Source organism: Aquarana catesbeiana, linkage group LG06, assembly GCF_042186555.1.
Source record: "Aquarana catesbeiana isolate 2022-GZ linkage group LG06, ASM4218655v1, whole genome shotgun sequence".
Lineage (NCBI taxonomy): Eukaryota > Metazoa > Chordata > Amphibia > Anura > Ranidae > Aquarana > Aquarana catesbeiana.
In genome coordinates, this window is record NC_133329.1 from 132,211,725 (window position 1) to 132,236,381 (window position 24,657).

Genomic DNA, 24,657 nt, shown 5'->3' on the forward strand with positions numbered 1-24,657 from the left:
GGGAGCCTATCCGTGTACGGGGCCCCGAAAACCAAGAACCGCCTTCAGGATTTCTAATGCCCCGTACACACGGTTGGACATTGATTGGACATTCCGACAACAAAATCCATGGATTTCCAACAGATGTTGGCTCAAACTTGTCTTGCATACACACGGTCACACAAAGTTTTCGGAAAATCCAATCATTCTCAACGTGGTGACGTAAAACATGTACGTCGGGACTATAAACGGGGCAGTAGCCAATAGCTTTCGTCTCTTAATTTATTCTGAGCATGCGTGGCACTTTGTGCGTCGGATTTGTGTACACAAGATCGGAATTTTTATAGCAAGCTCTCAAACTTTGTGTTGGAAATTCCGATGGAAAATGTGTGATGGAGCCTACACACGGTCGGAATTTCTGACAACAAGGTCCTATCACACATTTTCCGTTGGAAAATCCGACCGTGTGTACAGGGCATTAGGGCGTAAATTTTTTATTTCACTCCTCACTACCTATCACAGTTTTGAAGGCCATAAAATGCCAAGATGGCACAAAACCCCCCCAAATGACCCCATTTTGGAAAGTAGACGCCCCAAGCTATTTGCTGAGAGGCATGTTGAGTCCATGGAATATTTTATATTTTGCCACAAGTTGCAGGAAATGACAAACTTCTTTTTTTTGCACAAAGTTGTCACTAAATGATATATTGCTCACACAGGCCATGGGCATATGTGGAATTGCACCCCAAAATACATTCTGCTGATTCTCCTGAGTACAGGGATACCAGACCTAAAGGGGCCTAACACTAACTGTCCTACTACTTATAACTGTCACAAATGACACCAATGCAATAATCAGAGAAAAAAAAAACTGCTATTGTTGTCACTGTGACAGAGGGTACAGGTGGGTGATCGGGGGGTGACTGGGGGGTGAAATGTGTGCCTAGAGTGTGCTACTGTAAATGTAGTGTTGGTGCACTTACTTGGATGTCTTCTCTCCTCTGCGCCGGAACGAAAAGACCGACTCGAGGAGAGATGACATCACTTCCTCTGCCACTGTTTACATTACAGAGGCAGAGGAAGATTGTCATTCGTTGGGAGCAATCGCGAGGGGGTGGCCACGAATGAATGTCCTCCCCCTCAGCACGGATCGCTCCCCTAACGATGGCCGCGGGAGGCAAATCACGTACCAGGTACTATTCTGCCGCAGTATATCTGCGTTAGGCGGTCGGCAAATGGTTAAAGAGTAACTCCACTTTTATTGAAAGAAAAAAACATTCCCCTCTGAGTAATCTATGTACATTGCAAGGATTTTAACAAGCTTTGTTGCAGGTGCCTACCTTTTGTTATTCTGAAGAAACATCTGTTTGTTTGTCTGTGTTCATCTGCAAGGTGAATCTACATGGGAGTGATTTTATATTTATATTTATCAATCAGCTGCTGCACATGCAGGGCTTTAATGAGGAAAGTGGCAGGGTCAGCATCCCTTTAGAACTGCTTTCCCATTGGGAGCATCTCACCAAAAATTATATTTTTGTTGCAGAGGAGTCCCAAAATCTCACCTGCATCCTAGTGCCAATCACACAAGCAGGAAATTACATATCTGGAGGTGGGGGGAGGTTGTACACCATCTGTGTACATAACGCTTCCAGGTAGATATATTGCATTGTATATTACAGAAAGTGACAGTGCTGTAGATTGAGAAGGAAAGGTAATTTTAATAACATTCAATTAGCAATTGTATACACTTTATTATACGGTAATTATTTTTTTCCCACAAAAGTAGAGTTACCCTTCAATCTACAAATGAATGAAACAGTAAATACAATAATGTTGTTAACCCCTTCACACTGACCGTACGCAAATATGTGGCCTCGGCTTGAAGGGGTTGTACCGGGGTGAAGACTGCAGCTGCAAGCCTCACCCCGGTACCGTTTTTTTAGAGCCGGTGTCTTGCCGAGAAAGTTCCCTCGGCGGATAAGAACCCCCCCCTGTACTGCGCAGGTGCAGCGCCTGCGCAGTACGAACTACTATCAGCTGCCGGAGATAGCCGAAGCTCAAAATGTTCAATCAGCTGTACATGACGCCTGCGCCCTGGGTCCAGGTTCCTTCCCCACCATCCAAGTGGACCTAGAGGGGGAATAAAAAAGAGCCGAGCAAAGCGAGGCCGTGCCCGAAGCATGGCGAGCGAAGCGAGCCCGCGAGGGGCCCTCTTACAGGCGCTGTGTACAGCTGATTTTCCCCTTTTCACCTTCGGCTATTTCCGCCGGATCCTACTGCGCAGGCGCAGCGCCTGCGCAGTAGAGGGGGGTCCTTATCCGCCGAGCGGAACTTTCTCGGCAGAACACCGGCAGTTGCCTTTCTTGGGATAACAACCGATGCGCTCGGATGTTATCTCTTCTCCCGCAGCCTTCCGCAGCTCGCCTGGGCTCTCCTGTCCCACCGGGAGATCAGAGCGACCAGCCTGCATGTCTGCTAGCTGGCCGGAGACCCAAACTAAGCCGGAATCGGGTTTGGTTGGGTCTTGGATCTAGTAACCCGGAAGTGAAGTCATGACATCTCTTCCGGTTTAACAGAAGACTTAAAGGTGCAAAGGAGGGATTTGGGGTCCCTCCATAAAGAGTACCTGTCACTGCCTATTACTGTCACAAGGGATGTTAACATTCCTTCTGACAGCAATAAAAGTGATCATAATGTTTCTTTTCAAAGGGACAGTGTAAAAAAAAATAAAAATTTTAAGCGCCCCATCCCTCCATGCTCGCACGCAGAAGTGAACTCATATGTTAGTTGCATCCACAAATGTATGTAAACAGTGTTCAAACCACACATGTGAGGTATTGCCGCGATCATTAGAGCAAGAGCAATAATTCTAACCTCCTCTGTGACTGTAAACTGGTAACCTGTAGAAATTTTTAAGGCATCTCCTATGGAGATTTTTAAGTACCATAGTTTGTCGCCATTCCATGAGTGTGCACAATTTTAATGTATGGCATGTTAGGTATCTTTTTACTCCACGTAACATCATCTTTCACATTATACAAAAAAAATGAGCAAACTTTACTATTTCTTTATTTATTTTTATTATTAATTAAAGTGTATTTTTTCAAAAAAATTGCATTTGAAAGGCCGCTGCGCAAATACTGTGTGACATAAAATATTAGCGATTGCCATTTTATTCTCTAGGGTCTCTGCTAAAAAATATATACATAATGCTTGGGGGTTCTAAGTAATTTTCTAGCAAAAAATATGGGATTTTAACTTGTAAGCAACAAATGTCAGAAAAGGGCTGGAAGGGGTTAAATGACATTTCTCAATGACACTTGGACACTATCTGTGAGTGTCATTTACACAGAAGTGGCTGGAGCCAGGAAGCAGGGTCAGGGTGCAGGGTGTAGAGATACAGCCTAGGAACATTTTATATTGTGCATCAGCTGTCCATGTCTGGAAGTGGATAAAAGGTTTATAATCATAGAACTAAATATTTAATCTGCTATATATACTATATTGCAAAATACCTGTATATGTAATACACATACGCACATTTACACACAGATAGATAGATCGATAGATAGAGCCAAGTGCCTTTATTGTAAACATTTTTTCATGTATTATTATTATTAACTGGATCTACCTCCATTAGTGACTTGTGTGGCTTTTTCAGATCCACCACATTGAGGTTCCCAATAATAGGAAGAGGTTTAGGGCCTGGAGGCATCTTTTCTTTTCTTAGATCTAATAAATGTTAGGTATCTATTTACTCGGCGTAACATCATTTTTCACATTATACAAAGAAATTGGGCTAACTTTACTATTTTTTTTATTTTTATTTTTTATTAATAAAAGTGTATTTTTTCCAAAAAATTGCATTTGAAAGACCGCTGTGCAAATACTGTGTGACATAAAATATTGCAACGATAGCCATTTTATTCTCTAGGGTCTCTGCTAAAAAATATATACATAATGTTTGGGGGTTCTAAGCAGGGCTTTTTTTCTCAGAAAATAGGTGCAGGAACTCACCCTCCCCAGCCAACTCTCCACCCTCAATTCTGTCATTCCACGGGGAGAGAAGTAAAGCGGCGCCAAATCCGCGTAGGCCCAAAAGGCACAGTGTGCGGCACTTAGAAGCGCATAACACACAGGGCTCAGGAAAGTGTACTCTGTAGTGATGAGGTGTGTGTTTCACACAGGGCACAGAAAAAAAAAATCGGCGGACAGCACTTACATACCTCCCCCAATGTAACCATCTATTGCTCACCTCTGTGACCCCCATTCAAACCTCACCTTGTCCACAGCTGACCTATGCCCCCTTCCACAGCTTGCCTCTTCTTCCACCCGTCTGCAGCTAACTTCTTTTTCCCCCCATCAACAGCTCACCTCTACTTTCCCCCATCCGCAGCTCACTTCTTTTTTCCCCTGTCCACAGCTCACTTCTTCCCTCCTGTCCACAGCTAACCTCTTATTACCTCCTGTCTACAGCTCACCTCTTCTTCCCTCTTGTCCACGGCTCACCTCTTCTTCCCTCCTGTCCACGGCTCACCTCTTCTTCCCTCTTGTCCACGGTTCACCTCTTCTTCCCTCCTGTCCAAGGCTCACCTCTTCTTCCCTCCTGTCCATGGCTCACCACTTTTTCCCTCCTATCCACGGCTCACCTCTTCTTCCCTCCTGTCCACAGCTCACCTTTTCTTCCCTCCTGTCCACGGCTCACCTCTTCTTCCCTCCTGTCCACAGCTCACCTTTTCTTCCCTCCTGTCCACAGCTCACCTTTTCTTCCCTCCTGTCCACGGCTCACCACTTCTTCCCTCCTGTCCACGGCTCACCTCTTCTTCCCTCCTGTCCACAGCTCACCTCTTCTTCCCTCAGTCCACGGGTCACCACTTCTTCCCCCCATTTGCTACTCACCACTTCTTCCTGTCCGCAACACGCCTCTTCTTTCCCCTGTCCCTCCTCAATTCTGCACCCCTGTCTACATGTCATCTTAGCACCCCCCACAACTCACCTTTGTACCCCCTGTCAACAACTCAACTCTGCAGCCCCCACATCTACAGCTTACACTCCCAGTCCACAACTACAGCTTGCCTCTACCCCTCTTCCACATTTCACCCCCATCTACAGATTACCCCAATCCACAGCTTTCATCTCTTCAGCTCTACAACTTTCACCTCTTCACCCCCTGTCACCTTCAAATAACCTGCCAACCCCCCCTTACCAGCTCTTGCCACTGTACCACCTGCCCCCCCCCCCCAACTTAGCACTTTGCACAAACTCTCCCCCTTTCTAGCTCTAACAAATTCACCCCCACTGCAGTCCACAGCTGTCACTTACCCCTGCAGCTGCCACTCTCCCCGCCCCCCTTCCCTCCCCTCCATAGTTTCCAGTGCACCCACCTCCTCTCCAGGCTTTTTTCCACACTGCAGTTCTGGCCGAACACTTCACTCGGCTCAGAGCTGTAAAAGTCTGACAGGGAGGTAGGGCTGACCAGGACGGAAGCCGCTGGTCAGGGCGGGATGGGAGCCGCTGGGCAGGACAGGAGCCGCTGGGCAGGACGGAGCCACTGGGCGGGACGAAGCCGCTGGGCAGGACGTGATGCCGCTGGGCTGGGCAGAACGGGAGCCGCTGGGAGGGATGGGATGGGAGCCGCTGGGAGGGACGGGATGGGAGCCACTGGGAGGGACAGGAACAACAACTCCCCTAGCTCAGGAAATGTAAAATAAAATGCAGCGGTCGCTGTCCTGACACTAGGACACAGAAGCCGGTGGAGGAAGTGAACAGTGCAAAAACCTCCTCTACCGCCTTCTGTGTTCAGTTACTGGATGGAGAGTACATGGCTGCCAGAGGTGGCGGAACACCGTTCCGCCACGTTCCGGCAGAAAAAAAAGCCCTGGTTCTAAGTAATTTTCTAGCAGAAAATATGGATTTTAACTTGTAAGCAACAAATGTCAGAAAAGGGCTGGAAGGAGTTAAATGACATTTCTCAATGACACTTGTGGATACTATCTGTGAGTGTCATTTACACAGAAGTGGCTGGAGCCAGAAAGCAGGGTCAGGGTGCAGGGATACAGCCTAGGAACATTTTATATTGTGTATCACCTATGTTATATCTGGAAGTGGATAAAAGGTTTATAATCATAGAAGTAAATATTGAATCTGCTATATATACTATATTGCAAAATACCTATATATGTAATACACACACGCACATTTACACATTTACAGATAGATAGATAGATAGATAGATAGATAGATAGATAGATAGATAGATAGATAGATAGATAGATAGATAGATAGATAGATAGAAGCACCCTTATTGTAAACATTTTTTCATGTATTATTATTAACTGGATCTACCTCCATTAGTGACTCATGTGGCTTTTTCAGGTTCACCAGATTGAGGTTCCCAATAATAGGAAGAGGTTTAGGGCCTGGAGGCATCTTTTCTTTGCTCTTCTTAGATCTATTAAACCAGAAGAAAAATAATAAAATGCATATTGTAAAATACAATAGCAGGTCAATCCTTGTCAGGGCATAGGAGAGAACAGTCATAGTGAACGGCTGTTATAGTAATCTGCTAATAGCATCACTACACAGCATTTATACTCAGGGGATTAATTATCAACATATTTATCAGGGAACCTGCAAACGATAGTACCTTTTTCGTTCGTTGGCCAGTTTCTCTAGTTTGTGATTTCATAATCTTGGATTTGTACTCCTCAAGAAAAAAAGAAAATAAAACTGCGCTAAGTAGGTGAATAGGTGATTCAAAATTAACAAAAACTAGTGATTGTTAAAGCAGCAATTCAAAATATATGACACCCATATACCAAATATTAAGAAAAAGAAAAAACACCTGAATCGCGCTATAAAATATTGAATCTCAACCCAAATTGTAAATACCATATATCCAAGACTAGATTGCTGGACTGCATAGAGTCATATGGGTACATGAACTGTATTACATAACATAGAACTCAGTGATGGTTATCAATGTGATCTGCAACTCAATAGATTAACAAATAAAGTCTCTAAAATAGGTGATAAAAATTGTCCACCCGTGCAAAATGGAACAGCATAAAAGTCCACACAAAGAGGAATCTTCAACTGTTGTATAGCAAAAAGTTGTGTGATCCACCACCAGTGTAGAAGGGGTTACTCCTTACCAGACAGAGATGATCCCCCATTACAGAGGATCATAGAAGGCATGTCAACTGTGATAGCAAGTATCTCCCATGCTAGAGTGCCGTTGTACCTCAGATCGTCACATTAATCAAATCTTCAGATGGAAAGTATGGCATGTAACAGAAATAGAAGAAACTCAGATCCTGTAAAACCTTTAACAATTTATTTAGTATAAAAAGGGACAAATGCACACTTACAAACGTAGTTTGGTAATCAAGCCTAAAGTCCGTTGTGTCGGCCGAACACACACGGACAGACCCGTCTTGCTGGAAGTAAACACAGAGATGGAGGTGACGCCCTTTACGCGTTTCGTGATAGGTCACGTCATCCAGGGGCACGGGCGGTGCGCTGCGTCACCTCCCTAAGTACCGGAAACCTCATAGCCAAGCCTCGCTCTGAACCACGATCCACCAATGGGCATCCATAATGCCTGAAATGGACCGCAAGGTCAGAAGCGAATGGCCAATGGGTATTAAAAGATGTTACTAATAACGATAAGACTTATAATAAAATAGAGTGATATAAAAAGGAGCCAAATGTCTAATGTCGCTCTGGTGTTCCATATATCCCACCAAGATGAGACATGGATAAACAAAAAATTTAAATAAAGGTAAGGGTTCAACCAAAGGTATCGAGTGCTAATAAACTACATCGAACTCAAACTATTCATGAAGACCTTTATATTGCAAAAAGGACCTTCCATGTATATGTCAAGGAGGTTGCTGGTAAAAAGATGCATATTCATATTGATCGCAAGCCTAAACAGCAAAGCGATCGGCATGTTAAGGATGGTACACATGGAGTTTTTAAACAAATGCAACATTGATATAGTTAATAACTGGTGTTTAGATGTAAACAACGTTTAAATAACCAGCACCTCTCACTGATCTAGTAGATATAAATAAATCTTAAATGTTTTGAGTCAAAACAAATAATCTGAAACCGGAAACAGAAGAAATGTAACAATTGGAGCCACAGCCACAATGAAAAATACTGACATCTAGTGGTACGATCATAGACTGCACAGCAAAATTTCATTGCAGATGAGATAAAATAATTATATTCAGACCAAAAAAAAAAATCCCTATTTGTGATTTCATAATCTTGGATTTGTACTCCTCAACCTGTATAATCAGTTTCCCTATGTTAAATGGTGGTTATTTTTTGGGGGGTAGTTTTGATGCCAGAACCTAATGTTCACATTAATCGCGCTATGTTTACATTAATCGTGCTATGTTCACATTAATCGTGCTATGTTCACATTAATCGTGCTATGTTTACATTAATCGCGCTATGTTCACATTAATCGTGCTATGTTTACATTAATCGTGCTATGTTCACATTAATCGTGCTATGTTCACATTAATCGTGCTATGTTTACATTAATCGCGCTATGTTCACATTAATCGTGCTATGTTTACATTAATCGCGCTATGTTCACATTAATCGCACTATGTTTACATTAATCGCGCTATGTTTACATTAATCTCGCTATGTTTACATTAATCGCTCTAGGGTGTGAACTATGAATACAATATGTTCTGAGCATTACAGAACAAAGTCACTTTGATTATAAAATAAGCTACACAACTTCTAATAAAAGAGGAGGCAAAGTGAACAGCTGTCTATGCTGAATGTCATTTTGGATACATTTATAAAATGACACACCCACCTTGCCTGGGGCGGTGATCTATCACTGGCACCCCACTACCCTCACCCCCCATAACTTTGTCACAATGCAGAATGCTATTGCCTGTCAGAGAAAGATAGTTCATTATGTGAAAAGCCTGATGCAAACATTTATATAACTACAATATATATTTTACAAGTGAACATTTTAAAAGTGTACTGATCCAGGATAAAAACAAATCTTGTTCTAATATTACATTAATAAAAGTCTGATTGAGTGTGAACTGAGAGAATGAATTAGGTTTCCGCCAATCACACTCTCTTCTATTCTTCTATCTTTCCTCACTCCTCATACATCGCGCCCCGCCCCTTCTACATGGCACATTGTGACTTCTTACAACTACCAATAAAGTTGGATGGACAGGAACTGATGTCACGCGTCGTGTCACCATGGCTCCCGTGGCCATCCAGGAAGTGTAGCGGAGACAGGAATCCCCGGGAGCCGGAGAAGTGGGTGAGGGGCCGAGTGTCACCGGTATGTAGATCTGCAGAGTGGCTTGTTATACACGGGGCTCATGTTATCTGCTGAGGAGGTACAGAGGTGTCATGTCTGAGTGTAGGGATGAGGGATGATCAGAGGTGTCATATCCCGAGTGTAGGGATGAGGGATGATCAGAGCTGTCATGTCCGAGTGTAGGGATGAGGGATGATCAGAGGTGTCATGTCCGAGTGTAGGGATGAGGGATGATCAGAGCTGTCATGTCCGAGTGGAGGGATGAGGGATGATCAGAGATGTCATGTCTGAGTGTAGGGATGAGGGATGATCAGAGCTGTCATGTCCGAGTGTAGGGATGAGGGATGATCAGAGATGTCATGTCTGAGTGTAGGGATGAGGGATGATCAGAGCTGTCATGTCCGAGTGTAGGGATGAGGGATGATCAGAGCTGTCATGTCTGAGTGTAGGGATGAGGGATGATCAGAGGTGTCATGTCCGAGTGTAGGGATGATCAGAGCTGTCATGTCCGAGTGTAGGGATGAGGGATGATCAGAGGTGTCATGTCCGAGTGTAGGGATGAGGGATGATCAGAGGTGTCATGTCCGAGTGTAGGGATGAGGGATGATCAGAGATGTCATGTCTGAGTGTAGGGATGAGGGATGATCAGAGGTGTCATGTCCGAGTGTAGGGATGATCAGAGGTGTCATGTCCGAGTGTAGGGATGATCAGAGGTGTCATGTCCGAGTGTAGAGATGAGGGATGATCAGAGGTGTCATGTCCGAGTGTAGGGATGAGGGATGATCAGAGATGTCATGTCTGAGTGTAGGGATGAGGGATGATCACAGGTGTCATGTCCGAGTGTAGGGATGAGGGATGATCAGAGGTGTCATGTCTGAGTGTAGGGATGAGGGATGATCAGAGGTGTCATGTCCGAGTGTAGGGATGATCAGAGCTGTCATGTCCGAGTGTAGAGATGAGGGATGATCAGAGGTGTCATGTCCGAGTGTAGGGATGAGGGATGATCAGAGGTGTCATGTCCGAGTGTAGGGATGATCAGAGGTGTCATGTCCGAGTGTAGGGATGAGGGATGATCAGAGGTGTCATGTCCGAGTGTAGGGATGAGGGATGATCAGAGGTGTCATGTCCGAGTGTAGGGATGAGGGATGATCAGAGGTGTCATGTCCGAGTGTAGGGATGAGGGATGATCAGAGGTGTCATGTCCGAGTGTAGGGATGAGGGATGATCAGAGGTGTCATGTCCGAGTGTAGGGATGATCAGAGCTGTCATGTCCGAGTGTAGAGATGAGGGATGATCAGAGGTGTCATGTCCGAGTGTAGGGATGAGGGATGATCAGAGGTGTCATGTCCGAGTGTAGGGATGAGGGATGATCAGAGGTGTCATGTCCGAGTGTAGGGATAAGGGATGATCAGAGGTGTCATGTCCGAGTGTAGGGATGAGGGATGATCAGAGGTGTCATGTCCGAGTGTAGGGATGATCAGAGGTGTCATGTCTGAGTGTAGGGATGAGGGATGATCAGAGGTGTCATGTCCGAGTGTAGGGATGATCAGAGGTGTCATGTCCGAGTGTAGGGATGAGGGATGATCAGAGGTGTCATGTCCGAGTGTAGGTATGAGGGATGATCAGAGGTGTCATGTCCGAGTGTAGGGATGAGGGATGATCAGAGCTGTCATGTCCAAGTGTAGGGATGAGGGATGATCAGAGCTGTCATGTCCCGAGTGTAGGGATGATCAGAGGTGTCATGTCCGAATGTAGGGATGAGGGATGATCAGAGGTGTCATGTCCGAGTGTAGGGATGAGGGATGATCAGAGGTGTCATGTCCGAGTGTAGGGATGAGGGATGATCAGAGGTGTCATGTCCGAGTGTAGGGATGAGGGACGATCAGAGGTGTCATGTCCGAGTGTAGGGATGAGGGATGATCAGAGGTGTCATGTCCGAGTGTAGGGATGATCAGAGGTGTCATGTCCGAGTGTAGGGATGAGGGATGATCAGAGGTGTCATGTCCGAGTGTAGGGATGAGGTATGATCAGAGCTGTTATGTCTGAGTGTAGGGATGATCAGAGGTGTCATGTCCGAGTGTAGGGATGAGGGATGATCAGAGGTGTCATGTCCGAGTGTAGGGATGAGGGACGATCAGAGGTGTCATGTCCGAGTGTAGGGATGAGGGACGATCAGAGGTGTCATGTCCGAGTGTAGGGATGAGGGATGATCAGAGGTGTCATGTCCGAGTGTAGGGATGATCAGAGGTGTCATGTCCGAGTGTAGGGATGAGGGATGATCAGAGGTGTCATGTCCGAGTGTAGGGATGATCAGAGGTGTCATGTCCGAGTGTAGGGATGATCAAAGGTGTCATGTCCGAGTGTAGGGATGAGGGATGATCAGAGGTGTCATGTCCGAGTGTAGGGATGAGGGATGATCAGAGCTGTCATGTCCAAGTGTAGGGATGAGGGATGATCAGAGCTGTCATGTCCCGAGTGTAGGGATGATCAGAGGTGTCATGTCCGAATGTAGGGATGAGGGATGATCAGAGGTGTCATGTCCGAGTGTAGGGATGAGGTATGATCAGAGCTGTTATGTCCGAGTGTAGGGATGATCAGAGGTGTCATGTCCGAGTGTAGGGATGAGGGATGATCAGAGGTGTCATGTCCGAGTGTAGGGATGAGGTATGATCAGAGCTGTTATGTCCGAGTGTAGGGATGAGGGATGATCAGAGGTGTCATGTCCGAGTGTAGGGATGATCAGAGGTGTCATGTCCGAGTGTAGGGATGAGGGATGATCAGAGATGTCATGTCCGAGTGTAGGGATGATCAGAGGTGTCATGTCCGAGTGTAGGGATGATCAGAGGTGTCATGTCCGAGTGTAGGGATGAGGGATGATCAGAGGTGTCATGTCCGAGTGTAGGGATGATCAGAGGTGTCATGTCTGAGTGTAGGGGTGAGGGATGATCAGAGGTGTCATGTCCGAGTGTAGGGATGATCAGAGGTGTCATGTCCGAGTGTAGGGATGATCAGAGGTGTCATGTCCGAGTGTAGGGATGGGGGATGATCAGAGGTGTCATGTCCGAGTGTAGGGATGATCAGAGGTGTCGTGTCCGAGTGTAGGGATAAGGGATGATCAGAGGTGTCACGTCCGAGTGTAGGGATGAGGGATGATCAGAGGTGTCATGTCCGAGTGTAGGGATGAGGGATGATCAGAGCTGTCATGTCCGAGTGTAGGGATGAGGGATGATCAGAGCTGTCATGTCTGAGTGTAGGGATGAGGGATGATCAGAGGTGTCATGTCCGAGTGTAGGGATGATCAGAGCTGTCATGTCCGAGTGTAGGGATGAGGGATGATCAGAGGTGTCATGTCCGAGTGTAGGGATGAGGGATGATCAGAGGTGTCATGTCCGAGTGTAGGGATGAGGGATGATCAGAGGTGTCATGTCTGAGTGTAGGGATGAGGGATGATCAGAACTGTCATGTCCGAGTGTAGGGATGATGGATGATCAGAGCTGTTATGTCCGAGTGTAGGGATGATCAGAGGTGTCATGTCCGAGTGTAGGGATGAGGGACGATCAGAGGTGTCATGTCCCGAGTGTAGGGATGAGGGATGATCAGAGGTGTCATGTCCCGAGTGTAGGGATGATCAGAGGTGTCATGTCTGAGTGTAGGGATGAGGGATGATCAGAGGTGTCATGTCCGAGTGTAGGGATGAGGGATGATCAGAGGTGTCATGTCCGAGTGTAGGGATGAGGGATGATCAGAGGTGTCATGTCCGAGTGTAGGGATGAGGGATGATCAGAGCTGTCATGTCCAAGTGTTGGGATGAGGGATGATCAGAGCTGTCATGTCCCGAGTGTAGGGATGATCAGAGGTGTCATGTCCGAATGTAGGGATGAGGGATGATCAGAGGTGTCATGTCCGAGTGTAGGGATGAGGTATGATCAGAGCTGTTATGTCCGAGTGTAGGGATGATCAGAGGTGTCATGTCCGAGTGTAGGGATGAGGGATGATCAGAGGTGTCATGTCCGAGTGTAGGGATGAGGTATGATCAGAGCTGTTATGTCCGAGTGTAGGGATGATCAGAGGTGTCATGTCCGAGTGTAAGGATGAGGGATGATCAGAGGTGTCATGTCCGAGTGTAGGGATGAGGGACGATCAGAGGTGTCATGTCCGAGTGTAGGGATGAGGGACGATCAGAGGTGTCATGTCCGAGTGTAGGGATGAGGGACGATCAGAGGTGTCATGTCCGAGTGTAGGGATGAGGGATGATCAGAGGTGTCATGTCCGAGTGTAGGGATGATCAGAGGTGTCATGTCCGAGTGTAGGGATGAGGGATGATCAGAGGTGTCATGTCCGAGTGTAGGGATGATCAGAGGTGTCATGTCCGAGTGTAGGGATGATCAGAGGTGTCATGTCCGAGTGTAGGGATGATCAGAGGTGTCATGTCCGAGTGTAGGGATGATCAGAGGTGTCATGTCCGAGTGTAGGGATGAGGGATGATCAGAGGTGTCATGTCCGAGTGTAGGGATGATCAGAGGTGTCATGTCCGAGTGTAGGGGTGAGGGATGATCAGAGGTGTCATGTCCGAGTGTAGGGATGATCAGAGGTGTCATGTCCGAGTGTAGGGATGATCAGAGGTGTCATGTCCGAGTGTAGGGATGGGGGATGATCAGAGGTGTCATGTCCGAGTGTAGGGATGATCAGAGGTGTCGTGTCCGAGTGTAGGGATAAGGGATGATCAGAGGTGTCACGTCCGAGTGTAGGGATGAGGGACGATCAGAGGTGTCATGTCCGAGTGTAGGGATGAGGGATGATCAGAGCTGTCATGTCCGAGTGTAGGGATGATCAGAGGTGTCATGTCCGAGTGTAGGGATGAGGGATGATCAGAGGTGTCATGTCTGAGTGTAGGGATGAGGGATGATAAGAGGTGTCATGTCCGAGTGTAGGGATGATCAGAGGTGTCATGTCCGAGTGTAGGGATGAGGGATGATCAGAGGTGTCATGTCTGAGTGTAGGGATGAGGGATGATCAGAGCTGTCATGTCCAAGTATAGGGATGAGGGATGATCAGAGCTGTCATGTCCCGAGTGTAGGGATGATCAGAGGTGTCATGTCCGAATGTAGGGATGAGGGATGATCAGAGGTGTCATGTCCGAGTGTAGGGATGAGGTATGATCAGAGCTGTTATGTCCGAGTGTAGGGATGATCAGAGGTGTCATGTCCGAGTGTAGGGATGAGGGATGATCAGAGGTGTCATGTCCGAGTGTAGGGATGAGGTATGATCAGAGCTGTTATGTCCGAGTGTAGGGATGATCAGAGGTGTCATGTCCGAGTGTAGGGATGAGGGATGATCAGAGGTGTCATGTCCGATTGTAGGGATGAGGGACGATCAGAGGTGTCATGTCCGAGTGTAGGGATGAGGGACGATCAGAGGTGTCATGTCCGAGTGTAGGGATGAGGGATGATCAGAGGTGTCATGTCCGAGTGTAGGGATGATCAGAGGTGTCATGTCCGAGTGTAGGGATGATCAGAGGTGTCATGTCCGAGTGTAGGGATGAGGGATGATCAGAGATGTCATGTCTGAGTGTAGGGATGAGGGATGATCAGAGGTGTCATGTCCGAGTGTAGGGATGATCAGAGGTGTCATGTCCGAGTGTAGGGGTGAGGGATGATCAGAGGTGTCATGTCCGAGTGTAGGGATGATCAGAGGTGTCATGTCCGAGTGTAGGGATGGGGGATGATCAGAGGTGTCATGTCCGAGTGTAGGGATGATCAGAGGTGTCGTGTCCGAGTGTAGGGATAAGGGATGATCAGAGGTGTCACGTCCGAGTGTAGGGATGAAGGACGATCAGAGGTGTCATGTCCGAGTGTAGGGATGAGGGATGATCAGAGCTGTCATGTCCGAGTGTTGGGATGAGGGATGATCAGAGAGGTATCATGTCTGAGTGTAGGGATGAGGGATGATCAGAGAGGTGTCATGTCCCAATTGTAGGGATGATCAGAGGTTTCATGTCCCGAGTGTAGGGATGAGGGATGATCAGAGGTGTCATGTCCGAGTGTAGGGATGGGGGATGATCAGAGGTGTCATGTCCGAGTATAGGGATGATCAGAGGTGTCGTGTCCGAGTGTAGGGATAAGGGATGATCAGAGGTGTCACGTCCGAGTGTAGGGATGAGGGACGATCAGAGGTGTCATGTCCGAGTGTAGGGATGAGGGATGATCAGAGCTGTCATGTCCGAGTGTTGGGATGAGGGATGATCAGAGAGGTATCATGTCTGAGTGTAGGGATGAGGGATGATCAGAGAGGTGTCATGTCCCAATTGTAGGGATGATCAGAGGTGTCATGTCCCGAGTGTAGGGATGAGGGATGATCAGAGGTGTCATGTCCCAAGTGTAGGGATGAGGGATGATTAGAGAGGCATCATGTCCGAGTTGTTGTGGAAATTCCACTATACTCTTGGGAGCAATCTTTATTCATATAACAATAGAGCCTGATGGTTTCACAATCGACCAATCAAGCACAGGCATTCCTTCAAACAGGAGGGGTTATACAACAACCAAAGAACAATGACTAAGGGAGTCTTATGGGCATGTCTGGGCAGGGGCAGTGTGTATACAGATCTTTTATACACAGGGTGAGCAGGATGAAGGAGAAAGTACCTTTTAATTGGGCTTTACTTTTACAGTAATATGTAGTTTTTATTTATTTGTTTAAGGTACTTATATAGCGCCATCAATTTATGCAGCGCTTTACATATATATTGTACATTCACATCAGTCCCTACCCTCAAGGAGCTTACAATTTAAGGTCCCCAACTCAAATTCATACATATACATACTAGAGCTAATTTAGACAGGATCCAATTAGGAAGGGAGAATCCACGCAGGCCCAGGAAGAACATGCAACCTCCAGGCAGGTAGTGCCATGGTGGGGATTCAAACCAACGACCCTAATGATGCTAGATGGAAGTGTTAACCACTTGGCCATTCATTTCTAAATGATCTGTTATTTCTTGTTTTTGGTTCTTTTGTAGCCCCCCAGGTGTGTCCTGTGCAATGGATTTCTCCCGATTTCTAGCAGATGACTTTGAGGTGAAGGATTGGGTGAACGCCGCCTTTAAGTCGGTACAGAAAGATGCTCCCGGAAAGGTAGATGCACACGCTGCAACCTTAGTTATGAAACTACAGCTCTTCATCCAGGAGGTGAACAACTCAGTTGAAGGTATTATAATAGAGTTTTTTTTGTTTGTTTTTTTTTTAAGTTGTAGTGTTAATTTATGGGAGAGCTAATGACTGTGGTTTCTTTTTTCCTATAGAAAGTAGCCATCAGGCCCTGCAGAACATGCCAAGAGTCCTTCGTGATATAGAGGCCCTCAGACAGGAGGCTGCCTTCCTAAAGGAACAAATGATTCTCGTTAAAGAAGACATAAAGAAGTTTGAGCAGGACACCGCCCAGTCTATGCAGGTCAGCATTGAGAGGCTCTCCTTTATTATTTCTGGACTTCACAAATTTCAGCCGCTCAGCTTGCTAGAGACAAGAGAAAATCGCTTGATTCCATTTAGCCCTCTTTTACAGGGGCGATACGATCAGGTCTGCCTGTCAGTTTTTCAGTGTGTTGATTATAATCAATAATTCGTCAATTCTAATTGAATAAACATTATCATACATCCTTCACCAAGATAGGCATTGGGGTTGATTTACTAAAACTGGAGAGTGCAAAATCTGGTGCAGCTCTGCTTAGAAACCAATCAGCTTCCAGGTTTTTTGTTTTTTTGACAAAGCTTAAAGCACACCTTCAGTCATTTTTTCAACTTTCCATCTATTAAATCCTCTGCTCTTGTTTTAACTTTGGATAGTAAATTTTTTTTTTCCACTAAATTCTCTGCAGATGTGCTTCTTTTGCTTGCAAGGGTCCCTTTGTGTTTTTTCCTGTATAGAAACTGTTAACTAAGCTATTCTTCATATGTCGAAAAATACATGCTGCGCTAGAGTAAACTATATTAATCTGTTAACTCTTGACTTTAAGATATGTGCAAATTAACCCTCTCTGCATCATTCAATAAGTGATAGAAAATCAAAGCGTGTGTATGTGTATGTATATATATATATATATATATATATATATATATATATATATATATATATATATATATATATATATATATGTATATTAAAAAAAAAAAAAAGTTCATGTAAACCAGACAATTTAAAGTGCAATGTGCATAAGAAATACTGTCAAATATTTTAAGTGCTAATATTTTAAGATACAAAAGTGCTTAGTGCTCCCTATTAATATAATAAACAATCCTGATAGATGATCATAAAGTGATTGGTGAAAAGTCCTATAATTCAACATTAAATAGGTGTGTAAAAACAGTGTCCATAGATAGTGTCATCCAACATGCTTATGAAATCCTTGGTGCTGCAAAACTCCGGTGCACTTCAGTGGCCCCCTTAGGTTAATGTGCTCACCTCAGAGCGTGTGACCCAGCTGCTGCACTGAGTCAAAACACGCTTTGTTCATAGGTTTAGCTATTTTTTTTTTTTTAATTCAGTCTGGGATTTATAAAATGCATTTATTATCTGCTGACATGACTGTTCTCTGTGCAGGTCCTAGTGGAGATGGATAAAGTAAAGTCACGCATGCAGTTAGCGGAGGAGTCCCTGCAGGAAGCTGATAAGTGGAGTACGCTTAGTGCAGACATTGAGGAAACCTTTAAAACTCAGGTGAGTTCCCTGTGGTATATGCTTGAACACATCATTATTTTTATTTATTGTACTATCTCACTTCTGCTAATGTGTGTTTTTTCACAAGGATAAAAGTGTTTCTTTGGTCAGTTTTGCAAAGATTAAAAGTCAGCAGCTGCTGTCTTGGTCCTGCTGGTCCAAGGATCGAGCACCATCCTCACCCAGTCCTGTTCTTCACCAGTCTTCAGGTCCCTGGTGCCGGCATGTTAATTGTAGGCATCCAGCTGTGACTCCTTGTGTCTTCACAGCCGGTTGCACATGCACAAAATGGGCTGCGCTTTTATTGTCCTGCAGCCTTCTGGGACCTGTGACATGTCCCAGAAGGCTGTGGACAGGAAGAACGGTAGGAGAACTTCCACTTGGATCACCTATGCAATCTGAGTGGAAGTGGGGGCCCCCCAATATGTTCCAAAAATGGCGGGGGGCAGTAGGAAGAGCAGAACTTCCCCTTTTGGGTGAAGTTCTGCTTTAAAACAGGCCGGAACTATTCTTTTAAATGTTTTATCATACTTACCTGGCAGCAGCTGCTTCTAGCTGTTGGTTCCTGAGTAAGGCAGGTCTCATGGGCACTGTCAAAGGGTGACGTTCAGGAAGGGTCAACCAACCAGTGATTTCAAACACAGATCCTTCCTGTTGTCAGGGTCCACATGTCTTGTTGCTTCGGATGTGATTGGGAACCCAAAGCTGTTGATGGGTTAGTATGAGATGGCAATCATTCTAGAAAATTAGTTTGTTTAGACTAGGTTAAGTTTATAACAAGGCTTAGGTCTGTCTTAAAGGAGATGTACAGCCAAAGGTCATTTGACTGTACTTCTCCTGTGGATCACAGGAGTGCAGAACGTACAGTACTCCTGTGATCCTGTGACCCATTTTTCAGCAGACAGTGGACTGAAGTCACAGAGCCGGTCCAGTCTTGGAAATGATTATGACTTAAACGAACCCCTTTCCACACTAAATGTATTATTACTTGAATCGGAGGACCAAGGCCTACAGGAATCTTGAGAGCCTCTAGGTAATGTCTTCTTTCCTTTTGCTGTGGCTGTTCATTAGAACCTCCACAGACTTCTTTTGAGGTTCTTCTGTGCAGGCACAGACAGGGGAAACAAAATTTTGGCCAGTGTTGCTGAAGATGGACCCCAAGCACCTGATTCAGGAAGTATATACAGATTCAATAAGGGCATGTCACACTCGCATTTAGATCTTCTGTTTGCTCATTTTACACCGGTCAGCCATAACATTATGGCCACTACCACAACCAGTAGAGGCATGGACTCCACCTGACCTCTGAAGGTATGTTGTGGTATCTGGCACCAAGCCATCGGTAGCAGATCCTTTAAGTCCTGTAAGTTGCGAGGTGGGGCTTCCATGGAACAATCTTGTTTTTCCAGCACATCCCGCAGATGCTCAGCTGGACTGAAACCTGGGGAGTGTGGAGGCGAAATCAACACCTCAAACTCATTGGGGTTGATTTACTAAACCTGGAGAGTACAAAATCTGGTAGCCAATCAGCTTTTTACTTCAGCTTGTTTAGTTAAGCTTTGACAAAAAAAACTGAAAGCTGAATGGTTTCTATGCAGAGCTGCACCAGATTTTGCTCTCTCTAGTTTTAGTAAATCAAACCCATTGTGTTCCTTAAACCATTCTTGAATGAATTAGAACAGGAGACCTTTTTCTATTGCTTTGCTCAAATCCTTACACTTGCCCATTTTTTTTCTGCATTCAGCACATTAACTTCAGGGACAACATGTTCACTTGCTGCCTTGTATATCCCACCTACTTTTAGATGCCATTGTAATGAGATAAGCAATGTTCTTCACTTTACCTGTCAGTGGTCATAATGTTATGGCTGATCAGTGTATATTCAGAATGCATTAGATTATTTACTTGGTTTTTAGGTTGGGGCAGTGCCAGGGAAAGCTAACAGAGTTCACCTCAACAAAGCTCCTGTGCCTTAAAAAATTATTCATACCCCTTGAAATTTTCCACATTTTGTCATGTTAAAACCAAAAATGTAAATCTATTTTATTGGGATATTATGTGATAGACCAACACAAAGTGGCACAAAATTGTGAAGTGGAAGGAAAATGATAAATAGTTTTAAAAATTTTTTACAAAAAAATATGTGAAAAGTGTGGCGTGCATTTGTATTCAGCTCCCCTGAGTCAATACTTTGTAGAACCACCTTTCACTGCAATTGCAGCTGCAAGTCTTTTTGGGGATTCTCTACCAGCTTTGCACATCTAGAGAGTGACATTTTTGCCCATTCTTCTTTGCAAAATAGCTCAAGCTCTGTCAGATTGCATGGAGAGCGTCTGTGAGCGTCTTGTGAATTTTAAAGTCTTGCCACAGATTCTCCATTGGATTCAGGTCTGGACTTTGACTAGGCCATTCTAACGCATGAATATGCTTTGATCTAAACCATCCAATTGTAGCTCTGGCTGTATGTTTAGGATCGTTGTCCTGCTGGAAGGTGAACCTCTGCCCCAGTCTCAAGCTTTTTGCAGACTCTAACTGGTTTTCTTCTAAGATTGCCCTGTATTTGGCTCCATCCATCTTCCCATCAACTCTCCCACATGACTTCTAGCAAACTGCAAGCGGGCATTCTTATTTCAACAATGGCTTTCTTCTTGCCACTCTTCCATAAAGGTCAGCTTTGTGGAGTGCACTAATAGTTGTCCTGTGGACAGATTCTCCCACCTGAGCTGTGGATCTCTGCAGCACCTCCAGAGTTACCATGGGCCTCTTGGCTGCTTCTCTAATTAATGCTCTCCTTGCCCGGCCTGTCAGTTTAGGTGGACGGCCATGTCTTGGTAGGTTTGCAGTTGTGCCATACTCTTTCCATTTTTAGATGATGGATTGAACAGTGTTATGTGAGATGTTCAAAGCTTGTGATATATATATATATATATATATATATATATAATTTATTTTTATTTATTTTTTTTTTTACCTAACCCTGCTTTAAACTTCTCCACAACTTTATCCCTGACCTGTCTGGTGTGTTCCTTGGGCTTCATGATGCTGTTTGTTCACTAAGGGTCTCTAACAATCCTCCTGAGGGCTTCACATAACAGCAGTAATTATACTAAGATTAACTTACATACAGGTTGACTCTATTTACTAATTGGGTGACTTCTGAAGGCAATTGGTTCCACTAGATTTTAGTTAGGTGTATTCGAGTAAAAGGGTCTAAATACAAATACACGCCACACTTTTCAGATATTTATTTGTAAAAAAAAATTGAAAACAATTTATAATTTTCCTTCCACTTCACAATTTTGTGCCACTTTGTGTTGGTCTATCACATAAAATCCCAATAAAATACATTTACGATTTACAATTTGAAACAATATATATTTATATGTGAACTGTGTATCATGTCAAAATTACCATATTTATTGGCGTATAACATGCACTTTTTCCCCCTTAATCTCTGATATAGGCTGCCACCGAGGGGAAGGAGGGGACGAGCGCTGCCAAAATAGAGCCGGATCTCCTGTGTACTTGGCTCGGCTCGCAGTCACGCTCAGGCCCGCCCCCTGGACAGCTCCTAGCATGGACGTCCTGGCATTGGACCGGCGTTTTGTCTATCATAGGAATTGGGCCAAGAGGCGGGACTGGGCGTGACGCGGAACCGAGTACACAGGAGATCCGGCTCTATTTCGGCAGTACTCGTCCCCACCTATCCCTCAATGGCAACATATATAACGGCAAGGCTGCAGATGGACACTGAGCAATGCTGCAAGTGGGCACAGATCAGGCTGCACTGAAGCTGCAAATGGGCACTAATCAGGCTGCATTGATGCTCACTGACCACTATTTTGCTCCAAAGTGGTTTATTTAAAAAAAAAATTGTTTTTTTTCCCTGAAACTTCCCTTTTAACCGCTTGGCATCCGCGCTATAGCCGAATGACGGCTACAGCGCGGACCTACATTCCCGGGAGGACGTCATATGACGTCCTCCCCTGTGCACGCTCCCTGCGCGCGCCCTGCAGGGCGCGCGCCGGGCGCGTTGTGATTACCGAGTCACTGAGACTCGGCTGATCACCGATCTATGTAAGGGGCTGGTCCCGGCCCCTTACCATGTGATCAGCTGTCAGCCAATGACAGCTGATCACATGATGTAAACAAAAGATCGGTAATCGGTTTTTTTTTTTACTCACGCTGACAGCGCGAGTAGAAAAAAAAGCCGATCACCGGATCGGATGTGAGGGACATCGGTCCCCAAGTGGAAGAGGCACATCTGCCTCATCAGTGCCCAATAAAAGTGCCACCTAATAGTGCCCACAGTGCCACCTAATAGTGCCCACAGTGCCACCTAACAGTGCCCACAGTGCCACCTAACAGTGCCCACAGTGCCACCTAACAGTGCCCACAAGTACCACCTATCAGTGCCCACAAGTACCACCTATCAATGCCCACCTGTAGTGCCAATCAGTGCCACCTGCCAGTGCTGCCCATCACTGCCACCCATCAGTGCCCATCACTGCCACCCATCAGTGCCCATCACTGCCGCCTATCAGTGCCCATCACTGCCGCCTCATCAGCGTACATCAATGAAGGAAAAAAATTACCCGTTTAAAATTTTTTAAAACAAAATATAAAAAAATAAACTTTTTTTTTAAAAAAAATTCAGTTTTTTACATTTTTTTAATAAAAAGTAAAAACCGCAGAGGTGATCAAATACCACCAAAAGAAAGCTCTATTTGTGGTGAAAAAATGATAAAAATTTCATTTGGGTACAGTGTTGTATGACCGCGCAATTGTCATTCAAAGTGCGTCAGCGCCCAAAGCTGAAAATTGGTCTGGATAGGAGGGGGGTTTAAGTGCCCGGTAAGCAAGTGGTTAATTTGGGGTTCGTGCTATATGCTGGCGCGTGTTATACGCCGATAAATACAGTACTTGTCAGTTTGGCCACTCTTGTTGCACCCTTTGCTACGCTTTCCACTCCTGTAATCTTTATAACAGATTTCTACTTGAAGCTTTGATATTGATGCAGGGCTAGCTAAGTGACTGCTAAGTGGTAGGATATGTATTCATTATCCCCAACTGATCAGTCTTAGTAAAGGTGGCCATACATGGATCGAAAATCAGCCATTTCATCAGGGACCAGCCAAATTTTAATCCATGTGTGGCCACTGCAGTTGAACAGAAGTCGATCTACTGATCGATTTCTGTTCAGCCGCCTTGCTGGATAAAAGCTGCTTGGTTAGGGCTGCATTGCTTATATGTGTATTCTGACAGTAGGGGAGTCTCCCTGTTGTCAGAATACAATAGCGCAACAGAGAGGAATCCCCCATTCACCTCAAATGTGTGGATAGGGGAATCAGTTCAGGTTATTATTATTTTTTTTTTTTTGTTCAGCCCAGTGGCTGAATGAAAAAAATCGGAGCCATGTATGGTCAACTTCAGAAGCAGCAGCCTCAACAATCCTCTTGCAGTATAACTTAAAAACAAAAATGTAATGGGGTTGATTTACTAAAACTGGAGAAAGCAACATCTGGTGCAGCTGTGCATGGTAGCCAATCAGCTTTTAACTTCAACTTGTTCAATTAAGCTTTGACAAAAAAAAAAAAAAGACCTGGAAGCTGATTGCTTTCTATGCAATATTAATAAAAATGGCTTGCATCATTTTTAGAGTTTGAAGTTGCATTTTCCTCTAATGCCTTTATAATTAGGTGGGTGGCAACGCTTATTTTCCTGTGACTATCTGCTGAACATATTAGGCAGACGGCACAGTAAAATGTACTCTGCCCTTTTGATTTGATTTGATTTTTGATTGGTATACCGAGCAGGACAGTCCAACTCCCAGCCTGGTGTATAGAGGGTTATGAAGAGATGTTATAAAAAAAATGGATTTTGGTCATTTATAGAGCTCTTATTTATAATGACTGGATGACTTCATAACTGAGCTAAGGTTTTTATATTTTTATATTTAATGGCACTTTTGTTTTGATGAACATGCCAGCCTAAGGCTTGGCTTCAGCTGATCAGTACAATGCTTGTCTCTCTTACAGAACGTTACAGTTATCTCTGAAAAGCTGACCAGTATGCAGGTGAGCCTGGCAATGCTGGTGGACACTCCAGATTATTCAGAGAAATGTGTGTACCTAGAGGCATTGAAGAATCGTCTGGAAGCTATGTGCAGTCCTCAGATAGTTGCAGCTTTTAACAGCCAGTCTGTGGGTAAGAAATACAGCTGTATAGCCAAAATAGGGGTTTCTTGACCAATATTTCTATTAAATAAAAAGCACGTTCCAACCTTCTAAGTAGCATTCAGTGTTTTAAAGGCAAGCTCATGAACCCCAGCCTGGTCTCGCTTTAAAATACTATCTGCCTGACTCTCTGGCTTCAATATTTTGAGTCCATGAAATAGAAAAATCATACAGATATGAAGGCTGAGGTGGAGTCCTAACTCTTGATGTGCAAAGTTGTACCAGATCAAGTATTAAAGCCAAACCGCCAGAAGAACCTCATCAGCCCATTTTTTCGTGATTCATACAATACTGAAGTGTCAATTCCTATTTCAGTCCTTGATGCCTTGATACCAGTGCTTTCTGTTGGCCTCTTGATTCGACGTGGCCTACGATCACTGGGAGATTTCTTCCAAGGTGGTCACCTCAAATAAA

General features: G+C 44.9%; 2 protein-coding genes across 5 annotated transcripts in view; one reads left to right on the top strand and one right to left on the bottom strand.

The window, feature by feature from the left end:
• LOC141148933 (cytochrome P450 2K1-like) overlaps nucleotides 1-6,567 on the bottom strand; it is an 83,805-nt gene extending 77,238 nt beyond the window's left edge. The window contains exon 1 of one of the 4 annotated variants that reach the window (XM_073636827.1): nucleotides 6,325-6,567. In XM_073636827.1, coding sequence (XP_073492928.1) covers nucleotides 6,325-6,519 — 195 coding nt within the window. In that variant the 5' untranslated portion in view covers nucleotides 6,520-6,567. Of the gene's footprint in view, nucleotides 1-3,610; nucleotides 3,718-6,324 lie in introns of those variants that run through there. The other 3 variants (XM_073636825.1, XM_073636824.1, XM_073636826.1) reach the window with 3 other exon arrangements.
• A 2,600-nt stretch (nucleotides 6,568-9,167) lies between these two features.
• LOC141148931 (conserved oligomeric Golgi complex subunit 7-like) overlaps nucleotides 9,168-24,657 on the top strand; it is a 72,734-nt gene continuing 57,244 nt past the window's right edge. Inside the window, exons 1-5 of the mRNA XM_073636823.1 lie at nucleotides 9,168-9,316; nucleotides 16,314-16,501; nucleotides 16,596-16,744; nucleotides 17,891-18,007; nucleotides 24,046-24,214. Coding sequence (XP_073492924.1) covers nucleotides 16,336-16,501; nucleotides 16,596-16,744; nucleotides 17,891-18,007; nucleotides 24,046-24,214 — 601 coding nt within the window. The 5' untranslated portion in view covers nucleotides 9,168-9,316; nucleotides 16,314-16,335. The remainder of the gene's footprint in view (nucleotides 9,317-16,313; nucleotides 16,502-16,595; nucleotides 16,745-17,890; nucleotides 18,008-24,045; nucleotides 24,215-24,657) is intronic.